We start from the raw sequence: 21,007 nt of genomic DNA on the forward strand, positions 1-21,007 counted from the left end.
ACAAAATGATGTCACTACCCCGATTTCTGTATGTTCTTGAGAACACTCCCTACCAAGTGGCCCCAAGATTCTTTCAAAAAGCGGCAGCATTGGTCTCCAATCTCCTGTGGGGTAATTTACCGGCACGTATTGCACAGCCCAAATTACACAGAGGATGGTACGACGGGGGCATCGCGTTGCCTAATTTGAAACTGTACTATTGGGCAGCGCACCTTAAACCCATCAACCAATGGCTCCATGCCCCACAAACTGAACCAGCCTTTTAGGCCGATAGGGACCAACTGCGTACTAATAGCGTATTGGCTCCGTTGTATGACCAACGCAAAATCCGCAAATTGGTGAGCCCCACCAGACTAACAGTGACGCTCTGGCATGCCTCAACAGCAGCTCTGGGCTGGAAGGGGAAACTAACGAAACTCACCCCACTATGGGATTCCCGAGCTTTGGGCAATATGAGAAATAGCCGGGGCTTTTCCCATTGGGATACTATAGGGATATCCACGGTGGGAGACCTTTGGGAGAGAGGAGAAGTGATACCTTTCACAAGACTGAGAGAATTGTACAACCTGAGTGAAAGAGAGCTCTACAGGTACATTCAGATACAACATGCACTGCTTGCTGTCCTACCCCCACACACAGACTTGCCGGAATCTTCCCCACTGGAAGACCGATTGCTCACTGAGTACATGCCCGAACGGGCAACGTCCCTCACGTATCGTAAATTACTCAACAACTTACCAGACCCACTGACATCCCTGAAGGAGAAATGGGAGGGGGACACTTGTGAAATGGACGAACATGAGTGGAATGAAGCGGTAGCATCACCTAAAGAGGCGGGAATCTCGGCCCGGATGCGACTTGTACAGCTGAAGATACTGCACAGGGTCTACTACACAAGAACACTGCTACACCGCATACATAGATCACAACACCCTTATTGCCTTCGTGGTTGTGGGGAAGAGGGCACATTTTTTCACACCTTATGGGAGTGCCCCCAGATCCGGGAGTATTGGAAACAGATCTTACGCACAATATCACTGGAAGTATCATTGTTACCTGAGCCACGGCGGTGCTTACTCAATGTATGGGAACCTAATGATCTCTCCATACACGGCCAAATCTGGGTAACGGTGGGATTCATGGTAGCCAAACGAGATATTGCACAGCGATGGGGGGCAGCGGAAATGCCAAACAAGACCCAATGGTGCTTAAATATGGACAGGGTGATGATCACAGAGAGGGCGGTCTATTCCAGCCGGGCCTGCCCGGGGAAGTGGAACAAAATCTGGACTAAGTGGAATGTCTACAGAGGGGAAATTTGTGAGCCCTTGGCAGAGGAGGAACAGGAAGACTCAGAAGGGGAAGAGGATGATAGCTAGTACTCCCACGGAACAGCATTAAGGGGTTAACACTAGACGCAAGGGAATCACTGGATAATGAGCTGACACAGGAGAGCGGCAGGGGTGAGGTGTGAAGACATGGGCAGGCTGAGAACACTTACATATGGACACTCACGCCAGATGACACAGCGGGCGTAGGGGAGACACTGAGGGACTACATTTTATGGGGAAGCGGTTATCGATCGACACTAATCAACGAATGATCGCATTGTGATTCCGATAATTTGGTTTGGTTTGTTTTGTTGTTGTTTTTGGACAAAAAAAAAGAGAAAAAACCAAAAACCTGTACAATTTTAAACTCAAAATGCATATGCTGTACCTTTCAATGTGGCATCTCCGAGATTATCCTCCAATAGGGGTTATGAATACACAAATGTTTGAATGCTGCAATATGATTAACGAATTGGTATAGCGGCCAGCCCATGGGGTTGTAGGCATTTCGCTGTGTAACTTTGAAGGTACAATAAAGGTTTTGAAAAAAAAAATAAAAAAAATCTAGGGGTAAAAATTGATCAAAAACTGACCCTTAAGGAACATACCAACCACATCGCAGGATTGTGCTTCCATACTATTGGCCTTCTAAGACGAGTCTTCCCGTATCTTCCTAACACCTACAGGAAGACACTCGTACAGGCCCTGGTCACTAGCCGCCTGGACTACTGCAACGGCCTGCTGACACTAGCAAACGCAGATGCAGTAGGTCGTTTGCAGGTAGTCCAGAATACTGCGGCAAGACTGGTCATGAGTGCACCGGCTAGGACTCCCTCTAAGCCCTTGTTGGATGAGCTGCATTGGCTCCCTATACGGCAGCGCATCAGTTTTAAGATATGCTGTACGGTCAACAAGTGCCTATATGGGGATAGTCCTAAATACCTCTCTCAATCACTGGAGCTGTATCAACCTAGCCGGTCACTCCGCTCAAGCAACCAAGCTCTTCTGAAACCCCCTGCAACAAAAAAATCCAGACAGGGAGACCGAGCATTCTCATCAGTCGGCCCTGCTCTATGGAATAAGCTCCCAACAGATCTGAGAATGACCACTAACCATCTGTCCTTTAGAAAGACATTAAAAACTCTCCTTTTCCGGGAAGCACTCCAGTTCCACTAACTACTCTCACTGACCCTACTATTGTATTGGCTGGCAAAGCGCGGAGATACCCTTACGGGATTGATTCCTGCGCGATATAAGAAATTAAAATAAAATAAAATAAAATAAACATCGTAGTAATGGAAAAACAACACTACGTGGAGGAAGCCATGCGACAGCTGAATGAGGAGACGAATTACAAAATCTTACAGAAGAATCCTACACATGAGCTAATGACAGACTTGAATAAGAAGCTAGACACATGGCAAAGAAAGGGATTAATAACAGAGGAAGAGAAAAAATTACTGATGGTAGACAATCCAATCACACCAACGATTTACTTTCTCCCGAAAGTCCACAAAACATTGAACAGGCCGTCTGGACATCCAATCATTTCAAGTTGTGGGAGCCTGTATGAAAATATATCATCTTATGTGGACTACTTTCTGGCACCAATAGTGCCCACACTTAGTTCCTACATTAAGGACACCAGTGATTTCCTGCGGATACTAATAAACACCCAATGGCAGCCAACATACTTACTGGTAGCAATTGATGTGGTGTCGCTTTACACCTCAATTGATCATGAGAAAGGATTACAAGCAGTCCGATATTTCTTGAAACAAAGACCAATTAATGAATTGGAGCACTCAAAGATGATTATTGACATGATAACCATGTGTCTCTACAACAAAGTCTTTCTTTTCAACAAGAAAATCTATGCGCAATGTTGCGGTACTGTGATGGGAGTTTCCTTCTCTCCAAGCTATGCGACTCTCATGATGGGGTGGTGGGAGAGGAACATAGCTTGGAGAGAAGAAAACGACCATCATATGGTGAACGTAGCCCTTTGGCTACGCTTCATCGATGATCTGTTTATATTGTGGAAAGGGACAGAAACTGAATTTCAAACTTTATTTTCAGTCCTAAATGAAAATGATGTGGGCCTTAAATTCACATATACAATCAGTGCCAGGGAAGTTGAATTTTTAGACACAAAGGTCTATATCAAAGACAACTGTATGCACACAACTGTGCACAGAAAAAAGACAGCGACAAACAGCCTCTTGCATGGACTGAGCTTTCATCCTCAAACCTTAACAAAAAGCATCCAGTATGGAGAACTATTGCGGATGAGAAGAAACTGCTCCGAAGATCGAGAAATGGAAAAGAAATTCGTAGACACAAAAAAACGTTTCCTACAACGGGGGTATAAATATTTGGATATAAAGAGAGGAGAAGCAAAAGCCAGACAGAAAACGAGGGCAGAAACACTGGTGAGCAGAGAAGAAAGACAAGAAAGAGAAACAACAAATAAAAACAAAAAACAAAACACAAATAACATGGACAAACAAAACCAACTAGAGAATAATCAACCACGATTAATAATCACCTACAATAAAGAGAGCTAGAAAATCCAAAGATACTGGCAAAGTACTGGAACATACTTAAGAAAGATCCAGACATCGGCAAAACCTTCGAAATCAGGGAAACAATAACATGTGACTCAACCTATGTGGTATATATTACAATGCTTCTGTGGAAAACTGTATATAGGAAGCACTATATGCCCCTTAAAGAAGCGTATATAGGAACACACTCTGGCCATACAGAATGGCGACCATACATATGCTATTGCCAGACATATGAACCTACATACCAGCAAAACGTGGCTGGATATCAAATATTCGGGCCTGGCAACGATCCCCCTAAACGAACGAGGTGGAAATCAAATGCAGAATCTATGCAGACTTGAGTCAAAGATGATAATGAGGTTTAAAACCAAGCACCCATTGGGATTGAAATGGGACAAGGAGATGCATGTCCATCTCTAATGGTAGTAACTTTTGTGAATAGACAATATAGTCACTGTTTGAGAATGTGCCCATATGTGAACACTCGTATTCAACTGGTCTTATTGAAAATGTCACTGCTCCTTTAAGTTTTAAGTTGTGTTGCTCTTTAAAACAAGAAGTATTGTTCCTGATTGAATCAAACTAATAATCCAAATATTTAATTGGTTAAAAAGAGACTTTCATAATACAACAAAAATCATACACATTTGCAATAACCAAATAGGTATCGGTCATGACACAATTACCACATAGTGTACCAAAAGTTTTGAAAAGAGGGGCTGCACAATCCATAAGGCAGCGGTGCCGCTGTAAAAGTCATTGGGCACTCAGCCCCACACACTATTGTAAATACTTAGGGCCAGATGTAGGTAAAGTACATTTACAGATTCTAAAATACCGAATTTTACCGATTCGGTATTTTAGAATCGGTAAATGCTATGTAGCAAAAAAATTGGTAAACATTACCAAATTGGTAAGATTCGGTATTCATTGCCCAGGTAAGTGCTGTGTGGGGTGAGTCCGTCTGGGTTTCGCGGTGTGCGGCACAATTGTGGTAAATAAAGTCAATATCTAGTAAAATCACTCACGAAAATGCTTCCTCAAGTCCCCAGACGTTCCAGCCCCCTAGAACAGTTGTCAGCCGGGCAGGGGTCGTGAAGACAATGCATTCTGATCCTCCGTGCAGTCACGGACTGCTCCGCAGCCGCCCTGGATTCCAACGTGCAGAGAGGCGGGCACCAGGCTATTCCAATACCTTGGACAGGAAAAAAGCAGCCGAAGCCGAAACCAGATGAGCTCGGGCCACTTTGAAGAACTGGGCCCCTGTAGCGCGTTTCTGGGTACCGCGGGAATTATGACAGTAACTCCTCCAGCAAGTAAAGAAGCAGAGGCCACCAGCGGGAATCCGTTGGAAGCATTTAATTATGATAATGCATTTCGGCCTTCCTCAGATGCCATCATTGTATCTGGAGACTCCTTCCCGCATTTAAATTTGCCTTGCCACAGTGTCATTTGTTGACAATCGCCACACCCCCTTAAGGAAATAGCTGCTCACTGTTTGTAGTTCATCGGAACTACAAACCCCAGAGTTATATATATCCATGTGCAAAAACGAAGTAAATAGGGGCTGTAGAAGAGAGGCATCCTAAGGATAGTCTGCGGGAGCTAAGGTGACTGGGGCGCTCCGATCTGCAGCCGAGCCAGGGTCGAGCCCCGCACTTCCATTAGCTCCAATTGCTCTTTTATTAAGGCATTCAATCACAGCGCGGCGGTAGTTCGCCTGCATACTTCCGACTTAACTATTCAAATGTTTACAAACGCCTCGAATATGTGGAATGAGCTTGGAAATCAATAACAAGCTGCAACCGGCAGCATGGGAGCTGAGTCGAATAATTGTTCTCAGGGACAAAGGGGGCGTGGAAATCTCAGGTGCAGTGATCTGGTGTCTTCTCAGCAAAGCCCTATAAGTAAGGCAGTGAGAGAAGCGGCGCCGCCTGTCAGCTCCCTGTGCTCTGTGGCAGGGCACAGACACACAGCAATTCAAATAAAAACGAGAGTCAGTCTTTTAGCGAGAGTCAGTCAGTCAGTGAGAGAGAGTGTCATTCAGTGAGAGAGAGTGTCAGTCAGTGGGAGTCAGTCAGTGAGAGAGACAGTCCGAGAGTGTATGCGAGAGTGTGAGAGTGTATGTGAGAGTCTGTGAGAGTGTCTGTGAGAGTCTGTGAGAGAGTGTCTGTGAGAGAAAGTCTGCGAGAGAGTGTCTGTGAGAGTCTGAGAGAGAGTGTCTGAGAGTCTGTGAGAGTGTCTGAGAGAGTGTCTGTGAGAGAGTGTCTGAGAGAGAGTCTGTAAGAGAGAGAGAGTCTGTGAGAGAGTGTCTGTGAGAGTGTGTCTGTGAGAGAGTGTGAGAGAGTATCTGTGAGAGAGTGTCTGTGAGAGAATGTCTGTGAGAGAATGTCTGTGAGAGAATGTCTGTGAGAGAATGTCTGTGAGAGAGTGAGAGGCTCTTTAGTGGCGAGTAGGGTCAGGATATAATTAATAGTAATCGATGGAAAGCCTGAATGCAATATGACAATGTCCAAAAGCAGGTAGCGCTCAAGATTGCTACTGAGAACTTAATTAGCAAAAACCACCAAGTAATCACTCAAAAACAATCACTGAAGTTGCATAAATAATTAAAGATTGTATGTCCTTCGGTAATATGTGCTAAGTGACATCATAAACCATGAAAGACCCATTAATTCATGACATCACAACAGAAAAACGTATATTATAATTGAGGAGATAGGATTCTGATCTGCACCTCCGGGAGCTTCATTGGGAATCAAACACGGCTAAGCTCGGTCAGCCGGGAAGCGCTGAAAGGGAGGCAGATGGCGGCTGCGCGAGTGCACGCTTGTGTGAGCACAAGCGCTAGGCCACCAAAAGCCTGCTGTGGCAGCACTTTGAAAATCCCGATATTAAAATGTCTGGGAGCAGCGCATGCGCTGGCTCAACGAGACCTAAAAAGTGCTTGTGAAACCACAGAATGTGGAACACAAGATAAGGACATGATCTGCAGCCCTTGGCAGAGCATGTTCGGCAATCCAAACAAGCGGAGGTAAAAGGAAAAAAAGTAGATCACCAAAATAAACATATATTGCAAATAGTGAAATGATCCATGTAACAGGCCCTATCTCCAGGGCATGAGCAAAACAGCAGAAGGAGGGACAAATGTAAACTAATCACTAACAAAAAAAAAGAATTTCGATAAGCACATGAAGGAATGAGAGAGATGCATTCGCTGCCTAGGCAAGACCTAAAAAGGGCCCTCACAATGACCTGTCACACCAGCTCTTCAGGCACTGCCTGATAGCCCTATAGGCCAGTCATACCCTGATTAGAAAAGGCCCCTGATTGCAATGATTTCTGTGTTAATAAGAGCAGGAAACAGGTTCCAGGATGAAAGGTGGTGATATGGCCGTACTTCAGTACTTGCAGCCAATGTTTAAAATTGTGTGCAACGCTTTGTTTTCATTGATAGAGTAAACCATGTTTGGTAGTTCATTGTAACAAGTTTAAAATCATTTGAATTTCTGAAATGAACTGGTTATATGCTTTAATTAATATTTTCTGTCCCTCATTCTTTGAGTAATATCACCGCTGCCTACATCTTGGGTGACCTCTTCCTTCTAGGACATTACAGACACTATTTCTCTTCCTGGTATTACCTAATGCATTCTGTGTGTTGTCAGGGACTTAACACAGGACCCCGCATCTCCCGCGGTGTGTGAGGCCCCGAGCTGCAGGGGGCCCCCCCAGCACAGTACTTAGGCCTGAATGCTCCGTATTAAATCCGGAGCGGGGCCGCTCCAAGTACATTTCAGGGGGGCCCCTTAAACTTTTGTTATGCCACTGTGTGTTATAGTCTTGGTTTGCTTTTATTCAAGTAATTAGACAAACATACCTGAAACCAAAGATTTGCAGGTGAAAAGTTCAGGCCTGGAGGTAGTGTTCATAATGATCCAGGTATATGTGTTAGCTAGGCATTTTATTCTGCACGAGTGCCAGTTATTTGACACAGCCAGAGTGAGCCAAAACAAAAGGGCAAGAGAAAAAGAGCAAGGATAAAAGAGAACCTGCAAGAGTGAATTAAAGTGGCCGGGGGTGTCCGGAGGAAAGAGGTATGAGGTGAACCTGCCCTCCCCCCGACCCCCAAACACACACCACAATGTCTGATAGCGCCGACCACTGGCTTCTGATGAAAACTTCGGCCCCAGGCACTTATTGTTTTACAAAATCATACGCATGCGCCCTCTAAGACTTGGAGAGTGGGCTCTTCTAAGATAAAAATGTTCTAATAAAAACATTTACAGAAAGAGGTTACCCAAAGAAAATGGTTAAAAAGGCTTATAAGAGAGCAAAGTATTACAATAGAGAAAGTTTATTTGAACCCAAAGCGCAAGAAATTGCAACAGATAATCAATTAGTCTGTGTAACCAATTTTTCAAATATTAGTAATAAGATAAAGAACTTGATTAATAGAAATTGGAATTTACTTGATAATGTGAATTCAGCAGCCTTACCAAACTCCATATTTGCGTTTAGACGCTATAAGACATTAAGAAACTGCTTAGTACACACATATCCAGATAAAGGAAAGAGGAACAACTTGGAGCCCATAGATGGAACAACCCCTGCAGGCAACTATCCTTGTTGCTCCTGCAAAAATTGCAATTTGATAATAAAAGGATCCAAATTGACATACAATGGAACAAGCCACAACCAATATAACTTAGTAAATTGCAGGACACAGAATGTAATTTATATGATTAAATGTCCCTGTGGGAAAGCATACATTGGAGAAACTTCAAGAGAAATCCGGTTAAGATTGAATGAACATAAATCAGCAATTCGAACCTAACACCCTAATACCCCGTTAGTTGAACATTGGGAATCAGCTAAACATAAAATAGAGGAACTACAGTGGTGGATTGTAGAAGTGGTCAGATTAAACAAGAGAGGGGGCGATTTAAACACAAAACGTAAGAAAAGGGAGCAATATTATATGTCCAAATTCGACACATATAAGAGTGGACTCAACAGTAGAGAAGAATGGGACAAAATAATATAACATATGTATGTAGAACCTTTTCTTAAATAACCAACTATGAGTCTACCAGCACTAGATAAATACTAAAATATGGAAACCAAGGAGGCAATCACATCAGGTTCTATATAAGATACAATATGTTGAAATTTGTTTCAGTAATATATGGGGTGAACACACTGTAAATTAATATAAGTAAGTTGGTTGATAGATTAAATGTGACAAATAATATATATTGTAACCCATTGATGCACAATGGGCAAGTAACAACTGCTAACTTAATACAATTTCCAGTATATAAGACCGGTTATCAACATTTTTTAGGTCAAGTCATTAATAAATACAAAAAAGTTGCGAGAATGAAAGGTGACATTTAATAGAAGACCAAACGGCGAATAACTAATGCCACTTTTTCTTTAATTTGGATCTTTGAAATAATCATCTGAAGCACAAATATAATTCAGACAGATAGAGCATACCTATGAAGTATGGTTATTCATTATCCAAAAGAATAATTGGCAAGCCATGCTGAGGGCTGAAATTGTAAGTCCAAGATGGCCGCCACGTAAACATATCGATCTAATAGAAGGCTAACATACAAAAGAAGACAATTGTGAAAACCAAGCAGACATCGATGATACCTACATGATTAAAATCATTTACCTAATAAATCATTTTCCCAATATATGTAGAACAAGTCATGATTCTTAATGCTACTGTAATTGTGGCTACTCGCGGCGTGCTAATGCCAAACACCGCCGACGAGCCAGGAGAGCAGACCGCCTCGACCGACTAGTCTCAATAGTGAGTACATTGTATGATCACAGCGTCACTATGTGTTGTTGGAATATGCGAATATGAACGGCACTTTCCAATACTTAGACTCTGCCATTCTTGCAGGCAATTCTGCGCTGAAAACTACAGACCAACATAGAAGCACTTGAATGTGCATTGGGGATCCCGGAGCCATGGCGCTGGTCGCCCATAACTAAGTGAGTGTAAAGTGGGTTTCATTTAAACATCATATTCAACTGCGCAGTAAAAACGAGCGGCTTTACTCTAAAATACTTTCTACTTTACTAGGTAGGCTCCTGCCGGAAATTGCTCTTAACTACGGATCCCCCGATAGATCTTCACTATCTTCCATAATAACGCACCGCTACACAGGTAGGCTTCGGTCCACAATAAATCTACCAATTGATATGTCGTGGCATCAGTCTTATAGAGATGTTCTGGTTACCATTCCTATTTGGTTACAGAACCTTGAATCGCGTGAGGCCGTCAATCTTACTGCAACTACTTATGAGTGACACTTACCTGTCGTGTCCAGGTACTGTTTCACACTATTCGAGTCCTGAGTCTTAGAGTTTTTCAATTAATTTCAATATTTGCACACAATACTTACACCACTTTCCTTCACTTTCAATAATTTCAGTTACAGCTCCTTCCAGTCCGTGTCCTGAGGAGAACCCATACTAGCGTTGCGGTTCGAAACGCGTTGACCCTAAGCCTTGGAAAAAGAACAAGGGTGCCACTAGGGCCGTTTAAATTTATACAGTGTTTTCCCTAGTTTTGTAACCCCCTAATTAATTTTTGTATCCTTGGTTTAGTAAGACAGGCAGGCAGTGCCTTTGAACTGTGCATCCGCCTGTCTTTCTTGTGCCTAATACAAAGGACTGGTTCCTAATGTCAATGTACTATTAGGTATTTGATTTATTACTTTTGGTGTTGCCTGTATGAACTGACTATGTACATATAATTTTTATTACTTGTATAGCACTTGTACATTATTGCACATTTCACTTGTATGTATGTATTTTTTCACTGTTCGCTGACTGTTCGTTTGATGACATATACAATCAAATGGTTTAATGTTTTTCTAAAAATACAAAAAAAACAAATAAAATAGATGACCCTCCAGAAATAATTGGCTGGGTGGGATCAGAAATTTTCAAAAAAACAAATCTGTCTGACCCCTTTGTTTGTTGAGCGTAATTGTGGCTAGACACTCTAACGAACGTCGTATGACACAACCTCGACATAAGGTCTTTTAAAATAAAATTTTGTCCTGTAATTGAATCGCTTGAATTAAAAGGTTTATTCCATGTAAGTGAATCAGCAACAACAAGGCCGGTAATAAGGGATATAAAATTAAGTGGTGAATGCAATAACTGTTACGATCCAAATTAAACATTCAAAGATGGCCACTGCGGAACCGCTAGAACAAAGTACGAGTTACTGCCAAGTCCCAGATGATCATACAATTTCGACCGATGGTCGTTTTATATTATATTGTGGCCTATAATCAAATTGCTCAAATTAAAAGGTTCACTGCATGAAGATATATCGGTAAACACGAAGCAGACAATACCTGATACAAAACAAAGTACTGAATGTAACTACTCTTTGCGATTCAATTAGCCATTCAAAGATGGCCGATCTAAGAAAGACATTTAAAGATGGCCACCACGGAGCCGCTAGACCCAAGCTTGAGTCACTAGCTAAGTTCCAGATGATCATACAACTTCAATATTAGGTCGGTTTTAATTATATGGTGGCCTGTTATCGAATCCCTTTAATTAAAAGGTTCATTTCATGAAAATAAATCGGCAACAACGGAGCCGACAATAATTGAGATAAAATAAAGCAGTCAATACAATAAATGTTGCGATTCAATTAGACATTCAAAGATGGCCGCTACGGAACCACCAGAACTTAGTTCGAGCTACAGCCAAGCCCCAGATGAATCTAATTAGATGCTAATTAAACAATTATAGAGAGTATATAAGACTGGAAAAGAGAGGCACAGTCTGTTTCAGCTCGAGAACGAAACAGGACGGCCCGTGGTGTCACTCTGCAGAGTAATCAAGTAAGTCTGATAGGGACCAAGCTATGAGAAAGCTTAGCAGATAGAATTCTGAAAGTTTAAATTTATAACAAATTTATAACAGACATATTGTTTTCTTCTTAGATTAAAGTGCGGCACTCCCAAAAAAAGTTCAATAAGTTCTTCAAGGGACGCGGTATACTAACAGACCAGAGTTTTTAAATTAAAGGTAAGGGAAGGAGACATATGATAATAGTTCATCTAACCCATATAGGTTCAATGGTATAAGAGGTTTATAAAATCTGTTTATCCCCTTTAGCTATACCAAAGGACAGACGGCCGTCCTGTATATAAATCTCCCAATAGCATCGAGGTAAGATTGTAGAAACTTTGCAAGTCTGAACCTAAACAAGATTTAGAATGTTGATCCAAAAAGGAATATTAGTATTCTAGTTATATAAATATGTTTGATTATCAGATTACACAGCGCACTAATTGATGGAAGGTGCATCATCTGAAAAATCTTAACTTCAAATACAGGTACCTAGTCTTGTTGGAATCACTTAATGCCAGATATTTGATAAATCTAAAGTCAATGGAGATTAAATATAAATGGTGACGTTTGATTCATTTTCATTAGTTGGCGATAATCTATACCAATTTACCAGGAGGCAATTTGATAAAACCAGCCTGAAGAATAAATCCATGCAAAAACAAAGTTGTCAGTAAGCCTTGGAGAAAGACAACGACAGCTAAAATTATAGACAGTGGAATGCATAGTAAGATCTTAACATAACTCATGGCTTTTTTTTTTTTTAAATAGTGATTATACTTGTGATAATTCGAAACTGTAACGAGGGGAACAACAAAAATAAGAAAGTCTCTAACCGAGTGAGGATAAGGAAATAAATCCAAACTCCAGGTATAACAACAGACTTTAGACCAACAATCAACAGTGAAATCTAAGGATTGCTTATCTGAGCAAGATTGAATCTTTTCCCTTCCTATTGCAGCAAAGCTGAAAAAAAATGTCACAGCCAATTGAATAAGAGCTGTTAGCGAATAGCCATATAGGTATGTTCCTATATTTAATTAATAAAATATATAGCATTCATTGTATAGGTGCAAGATAAATTGAGGGCAATGATATGAGTTCACAGATTAACAAATATAGTAGTATCATGTATGTAGATTGGATATGATATAGCCGTGTTAAGAATAAATGTTTAGATTCTATACAAAAAATATAAGTAAGAACAACTAATGTTTTATAAGAAATGAGAATGTCTTATTTAATTGTACTGATTTTCTCTTTTTTGACAAATGATGGTAGAACAGGGCAGATGGAATAATGAGTTCAAATTCTAGAATTGTGTAGTGTATATAAACCAAACTGGACTGTGGAGTAGAGATTGAGGGTTCCTCCTATACCAAAAATGATTGTGCAGAATTAAAGAGTCAACATAGTAATTTTGGTAACAAGTGTTTTAAATTTAAAATTTTTGTTTTAACTTTGAATAAAGTGTCCTGAAGAAGGTGATGATTACTTTTCACCAAAACGCCGTGTCGACATATATTCTTTTTTCTGATGAATTGTTTTATGATGTAATGTTTTCATGAATAAAATGATGTTTTTACCAATACAATCCAAAACGTTTAACAAATAAAAAAAGAGATACAATGTAATCATTTGTTTCTCTGCCCTTATTGTATCTTGTTACTCATTATCTAAAATTCAAATGCTGTATGAAATGTAAATTTGTTAATCTGCCTGAAACTCTAAGCCCTACTCGGGTCTTTATGAGATAGTAGTCTCACAAAACCAAGGAAAAGGGAATTTTTGTATTTTGCCTCTTCTAAGATAAAGCATAGATGATACTACTCCGTTGCATCTTTTGGCCTTCCGAATTCTGATACAACGTCCCACCCGGGTGTTTGCAAGTGGACGAGTTTATCGACACGTTTTGGCCCGCATTGCAAGTTTCATGCGACTTTTGTGCAATTAACATAAATATGAAGCACCTGAACGCTTTTCACAACCCACTACTGTGTGAACGAGCATGTGTTTTCTTTCAATGACGACTGGAATTGAGTGTCTGGGACTTTTTTTAAACTTTATTGGGGTTCTCGGGATCTAACATATTGGTTTGTACTTGAATTGCATTTGTATAGCACTTGCTACCTCTAACGAGGAGTGGTGGCCTACGGAATTAAGCCTTTTCCCAGTTCCAGTCCAAACCGTTCGCAATCTGGGTTTTCAATTTGATAATGCCCTGTCTTGTAAAACCCAAATTAACAAAGTCACTGCTGCGTGTTTCGGTAAACTTCGCATGATTAAGAAAATCTTCCCTTTCCTCCCGCTTGATTCTCGGAGGACTGTTGTTCATGCCTTAATTACTTCCCATCTTGATTATGGGAATAGCTTGTATGTAGGAGCCCCGGCTTACCTGATTAAATGGCTGCAGATTGTGCAGAATGCCGCTGCCAGGCTGATCTGCAACATCCCATATCGCCACTCCATCACACCGTATCTAGCTCAGCTGCATTGGCTGCCGGTGATCCATCGCATACAATTTAAGGCTCTGGTCATTGCCTTCAGGGCCCTTAATGATCTAGGCCCTGCCTATTTGAGACATAGGCTCAAACCTGTCCACTCTGTTCGTGCCCTCAGATCAAATCACCTCCGTCTCCTTTGTGCCCCTCGTTTTTGCCGTTCTAGAAAAGGGGGTCGTTCCTTTGCTGTGGCTACTGCAAAGTTCTGGAATGGCCTCCCTCTAGACCTCAGGCTCACTAAATCAGAATCACTGTTTCGGAGTAAACTTAAAACCTGGCTGTTCTCCAACATCTAGCCAATGCTCTACCCCTCTGATAGACGGTTGTCCGCAGCCCCGGGACACCCCCGTTGGGGGTAGCCGCACGCTTTATAAATGTCTAAAATAAATAAATAAATAAATAAGGTCACAAATTATGTCAGATAGCATTTTGAGTACATGAAACTGACATTTAAAGACCAGGGCACGCTGTCAGTCTCAACAGAGAGGCTGCAGAAGGAGCAGAGCTCCGTGCAGCAGGGGCGGAGCTCTGTGCACCGGGGTCTAATGAGATGATGAAGATTCGGCAGAGAGGCCAACGAGACCATGGCTGCGTCGGCTGAGAGGCCAAGGAGTCTGCTTATAAACAGAGGGGTGTTTAGAGAGAAGCGGATCTCTGCGGAGGGAGCTGGGCTGAGACCCCTGGTTCTATCCCGACACAAGCCGACCCATCGTGATTACTAGAGGTCACCTGGGCTGAGAAGCTGATGGGAGTCACCCGCGTACCTGCCCCAGTCGCCCTCAGACGCTCACCAGCCTCCGGTGTGTGTGCTCTGTGCCAAGCACAATCCACGTGACTGAGGGAGGCACAATGAAGGTCTATGCAGAGAACGGATAGGGATGCCGGAGGCATACTGCGACAGACTGCTCAGCAGCACCATTACCATTAAATGGTCGGGAAAGAAGCACACCGTGCACATGGACAGACGGCACACAGCAGTCCATGACAGGGCACTGAGCCCCACCCTGCAGCGTCCACGGCACCAGTTCATCAAACCTAATTAGGACATGACTGCATCAAGGGTTCAGCGGTGCTACGCACCTTTATGAAACAAAGTTCCCAGGAACCCTCAAGATGTGAAAAGATTACTTACGAGGTCAATGGTGCGCGTACGGTACATTTTCTGTACATAAAAATGAACTACAAGTAATTGAGTACCAAAGGCTATGATGCAAGCAGGGAAAATGCCCCCCACACCCCGTCCCCTGATTTATCTATACTAATATAATAAAGAGAAAGCCCAAACCTTTGAGGCGGGTAATCTCAGGAACCACAGCACCAATCACAACACTCAATACAGCGTTGGAAAGGGCAGTTGCAGCAGAAGGACATAGACTATGCAGACGCCCACCATATACATTTAAAAGGTAAAAGAACCATGCCAGCAAAGTATCCCTTGTGGGCGTGTCTGCGTTGTGCTGTGGGCGTGTGCTGGGGGCGTGACAAACGCTGGGGGCGCGTGGTACGTTCCGCTCTTTATGCCATGTCTCATTGTGTGGCGTGTGCGGGGCATGGGATTATGGGGAAAAAAACGAGCGTTGTGCCCAATATTTCATTGTTTTTTTCTTCCCAGGTTCTGTACATTCCAGCTCCGGCTGTCCACCTGGCTCCCTTTAAATACCCCTGCACTCCATAATCATAACCCACCCTTACTCCTTAAAATACCCCAACACCCTTAAACACTAACCCATCTTAACCCTATAAATATACCCTGTACCCCAAAATCCAAACCTATCCCTAAACCCTAAAAATACCCCTGTACCCCAAAACCCAAACCTAGCCCTGAACCCTATAAATACCCTTGTACCTCAAAACCCAAACCTACCCCTAAACCCTAAAAATACCCCTGTGCCCCAAAACCCAAACCTTCCCCTGAACCCTAATATACCCCTGTACCCCAAAACCCAAACCTAGCCCTGAACCCAATACCCCTGTACCCCAAAACCCAAACCTAGTTATGAGCCCTTAAAATACCCCTGTACCCCAAACCCAAACCTACCCCTGAACCCTAAAAATACCCCTATTCCCCAAAACCCAAACCTAGCCCTGAACCCTAAAAATACCCCTGTACCCCAAACCCATACCTATCCCTAAACCCTAAAACTACCCCTGTACCCCAAAACTATATCTGAACCCTTAAAATACCCAAAACATACCTCAGTACCCCAAAACATATACCCCATACCCATACTTACCTTAGCCAAACATTTAAAAAAAAAACATGCTTTTACCATTCATGCATTTACAACGAATTTCATTGTAAATGTATGCGTGGTAAAAGCATATAAAATGTAATGCCATGCGTTATAATGGCATTGCGGAGAATGGTACTTTCGTAATGAAAGTATGCGGAGTGATGGTATGCGGAAAGAAAGTTGCCGAATAATGGGTGTTTACCCTCCCCTGGTAAGTACATTGGTGGCACGGCAGCCCACATCTCCAGCAACATACTCATATTTTTTCACCACCGATTTGAAAAATGCACAGGTCTCTCTCATTGATGGCCAGCACCGACATACACTTTTAGACACACCTCCCGAAACAAGTTCTAGAATTGCGAACTTTAGAGCTGGGGAGCTACGTTCGAATCTCGGCATCAGCTCAACATTCTGTGATTCCAGGCAAATCGCTTTGTCTCCCCGTGCCTACCACAAATGAATGTGTTCTTCTGTAATGTAAATTGTGCTCATGCCATGTTGTCGAGTTCGCGCTATATAATATTGCAAGGCAAAATAAAGTAGGGAAACTCGAGTTCACACACTACTGAACGCGCACTCTTAAGTGCATCAGCAGTGCACTGTGAATCGGAGCATTTCACAGGCCTTTCACAGATAAAAAAAAGCTATCAAAACGAAATCCTACAAAACAATATACCACTGGTCGGCAGCAATTCATACCCGGACAACGTCGGGAGGGCTGTTAGTCACTAATAAAACCAGCATAACTGGGGTGCATAAGTGGGCTCCTCAACCACCCGGCCGCTGTGCCACTGCACCTGTTGCGCCATATTAACGATGTAATTGACTACAATTTTCATGCACATCGGCAACATGCATTTCAAGGAAAGGTGCCGCACTGCCAGGGCGAACGGTCTGTTGAGGACAGAACCATATCTATTCAAATCTGGGAAGACGGGGATCGTCAGCTCTCTCTTTCAAACCATGCCATCCCCTCTTTTCAACTTAAGGGCAGTCTGCATCCAGGTTTAAAGCACTACCAATCAGACGTCGCTTTCACTTTTCTGCAACAGACTACCTCTGCCAGCCAGGGGCTACCTATATCCGAGTAGGTATGCAGCTCAGCCAGTTAGAAGCGCCCGGCAAGTGATAAACTGCAGGTTACAAGTTCGAATACAGATGGAATTCGCTCATCTTTCTTAGGTTGTAGAAAGTAAATTAGAGGAAACTAAATACATGCCTAAAACGGCATTCATGTTGTGTTAAACAATGTATTAATATGGTAGCAGCTGTGTCACAACTACCTTGATAAGAGTTATAACAAGAACGTACATCTGCTCCTGTGTTCACTTGCCTACGAACAAACTAATTTAGTTTACAACAAATTGTAGCACAGCAGATAATTCCAATCTCACACCACATTCCAGTCAAAAGTTACGTGAAAAGCACAGGGTGGAAGATACGATCCATCACCAACAAGCATTGGCCGCACGCGCGCCTCGCGCTTAAAGTAAAAAAAAAAATAAACAAGCCCTGGAGTTGTGTGCGCGCAGGGGGAAGGAGAGAGGGCTGCGCGATTTTCTTACGGTAGCGATAATTGCTACCATATGGTGGCGCTCACTCCCGCAAGTAAATCGCTTCACATGCATGCGTTGCCATTGAAGGCAATGGAACGCGTGCACAAGTTTGGCTGAAAAGCCATGGCCATCTGAAAAGGTATTTTTGCCTTTGCAACGCATGCACGTTGCGTAGGCGAGACCTAAAAATGGGTGAAGGACATGACAGATTGGGCTGTAGCTGAAGAAGGCACTTCAGACAAAAGGCCACCTTCAGCTGACCATCTTCCCTCAGAGACTGGACAGAGACAGTGGGTGGCGGGTGGAAATTGCCTGCATAACTTATACAAATACCACATATAAAGGCCATGACTCACAGCGTTGGCCGGCAGTGGAGGACGGGACAAACAACAGCAGATCTAACTGTTCTTAAATGATTGTATGCAGGTCATTAGAACACTGGGCCAGTGAGGCATGCTGGTTTGATACAGAAGGACTGTGTGTGGGAAAATCCATTATCTTCTGTCTAATATTAGGCATCTGGGGCTATATTACACAAAGTGGCCTGGGGGGGGCAACAGGTGTTTTGGAGCGATTTGAGCAACCCTAGGATACACTGGCATTGCAGAAGGGGCCCCAGACGCTTGTGCAGCCACATCTGTAATACCGATAGCGCTGGCACACATAAAGCACCAGCACTTTCTTCAGGGGGCGTCCCCTCATCTGCATGGTGGTGTGTGCCATGCAAATAAGGGAATCCCTTTGCCCCTGCTGTATTACAGACTCAGAGCTAAAGAAGCTCTCAGGATGCTGTGCCACCTATAAGATGACTTACTGTCAGTTTGCCTCCTGAGAGCCGCCCCCTAGAAGGGGGAAAGGGTTTCCTATGGACCCCCCAGACATTCCCTTGCAGGTGGGTGCAGTCACTGACAGCACTCTCCTGCAAGGGGCTCTCTAATCCCCTTTCAAAGTGTAGGCTGGTGCCGCCTACCCTATGAAAACGTGGCACGGCTCCGTTTTCACACGAATGCACTGCTCCCAGGGCAGAGCGAGTTTTATGGCTACCCTGAGGGCAGAGCATTCACCACAATGCGGCACAATTCCCTTCATTGCACTGTGCGCACCTTTTAAAAGGTGCGTCCAGCGCAATGAAGGAAAATGTGCTGCATGCATAATGCGGCCCCTGGTACGCAGACCAGCATGCAGCAGCAAAACCAACTCCAATACCACATAACTTTTATTGGGTGCAAAAATTGCACTTCCAGATTGCATGAGACAAGAGGCAAGTTCTGCTTGAGGTGCTTGTTGTGGAAATATTGGGGGTAGGTACTGATTATGCGTCTAAACATAGTAGGGCAAGGCGGGCATATATAACATCTTTGCTTCAAAGATTTAACAAGCAGTGGTATGAAGATTGTTGTACTAAATGGTGGCCAATTGAATACGGTCATGGTAACTGGAATAGTTCTAACATGGCAGAGGTAATACGAAAAAGCAAGACACTTCATTTCTGGGACACTGTAATTGATAATAGACAAGAATACGTTACTCTCCCACGGAAGGCCAAACGGTTTCCAATTGGATTATGATAGGTGGGCTGAACTAATGGCAGTGGATATGTTTATAGGCACCAGCATACTGGTGCATGAAAGGTCTGCATATGTGCATCAGAAACCTTGAAAGGGCATCCCTTATAAGCACAGCACTTGCTGACGTTAAAAGAATGGTAAGAGTTCTCTCAAATAATAGATGGTGAAGAGCTCTCACATCCTTACTTCGATGGATACATTTTTGGACTCATAAAATAGACATATACCACGTTTTAAATCAATTGATTAGTCAACATTAGGGAATCAGGTGATTTTTTGATTTCAAGAGTCTGAAATATAATACTTCATTGACTGGATTTTGAATACAGTGGAATAAAATACAACTGAGAAGTAGATTTAAACTAAAGCACTGAACTGCATTTATTGTCCTCAATTAAGTATCAAGCCACTGAGAATGCATTGATGCGCTTTCAGACACTAAGGAGAAAAATGCCTCCCTGATCATTCAGACCGAATTTGACCTACCGTCCAGGAGATCCTCTTCCTCAATGCTTTTGACAACTTTTGATTTGTAGTCACGAAAAACCATATATTTTAGAAGTCTTCTTAGTTTTTTCTAAAGGATGCAAAGACAAGAAACATACAGCCATGAATACAGTATATGTAGGAGAATGACACCTGTAAATAGATGAACTTGTAGGTATGTCAGTAAAAGTAAAGTTACTGCTGCAGAGCCCGGTGTGTAGTATCCACGGGGTTGAATCGTGGCAACCAAAGCATGATTTTAAAGAATACTCTAATACCTAGTTGGAAGGTGAAGTACCAAGATTCTTTGGAGGAAAAAAACGTTATCTTTATTTCTAACAGGATAATTTTTAGGCAAATAAAGGTTTCTTTGCATTCGAAAAGGGTTATTTTGTGGTTACTAACACAATCCTTAAGCACGAAATTAACAAATAAAAATTGCATTTTTTCCCTAAATGACCAATCCAAATCTGATAGCAACAAATGTAGAGTTCCCTTTCTGGCACAGAGCTCCACGTGTTGGTTACTTTCATACCTATTTCTACCCTACTTTTTTTTAAAAGCATACCTACTGCCAATGTATTGTCACTATTGCCTGTTTTTGTATTTACTTTATTATATTTTTCATTGTAATTCACCACACATTAAGGACAATCTCCACTGTTATGAGAACTATGAAACACTATTCCACAGCTTGCTAAGGGCAAAAGACAAAAACGCAAATATATACGGTGCCGGGGGGGGGGGGGGGGAGAGGGGGGGGGGGCAGGGGGGAAAGGGGGCTGAGCTCCTGGGTGCCCCCTCAGCAAAAATGGTAGCTGGTGGGCCGGGGAGGGGACCCCCCTTCGTGCAGGGT

At 42.8% G+C, this 21,007-nt stretch overlaps 1 protein-coding gene across 2 annotated transcripts in view; it reads right to left on the reverse strand.

Annotated features, from left to right (window-relative positions):
- Positions 1–21,007, reverse strand: part of SUPT3H (SPT3 homolog, SAGA and STAGA complex component) — a 1,963,693-nt gene that overhangs the window by 849,677 nt on the left and 1,093,009 nt on the right. For both annotated transcript variants that reach the window (XM_086926226.1, XM_086926225.1), the window contains exon 5: positions 20,152–20,242. In XM_086926226.1, the coding sequence (XP_086782352.1) occupies positions 20,152–20,242 (91 nt within the window). The remainder of the gene's footprint in view (positions 1–20,151; positions 20,243–21,007) is intronic.

The sequence above is a fragment of the Lissotriton vulgaris genome, chromosome 6, assembly GCF_964263255.1.
Source record: "Lissotriton vulgaris chromosome 6, aLisVul1.2, whole genome shotgun sequence".
Taxonomy (NCBI): domain Eukaryota; kingdom Metazoa; phylum Chordata; class Amphibia; order Caudata; family Salamandridae; genus Lissotriton; species Lissotriton vulgaris.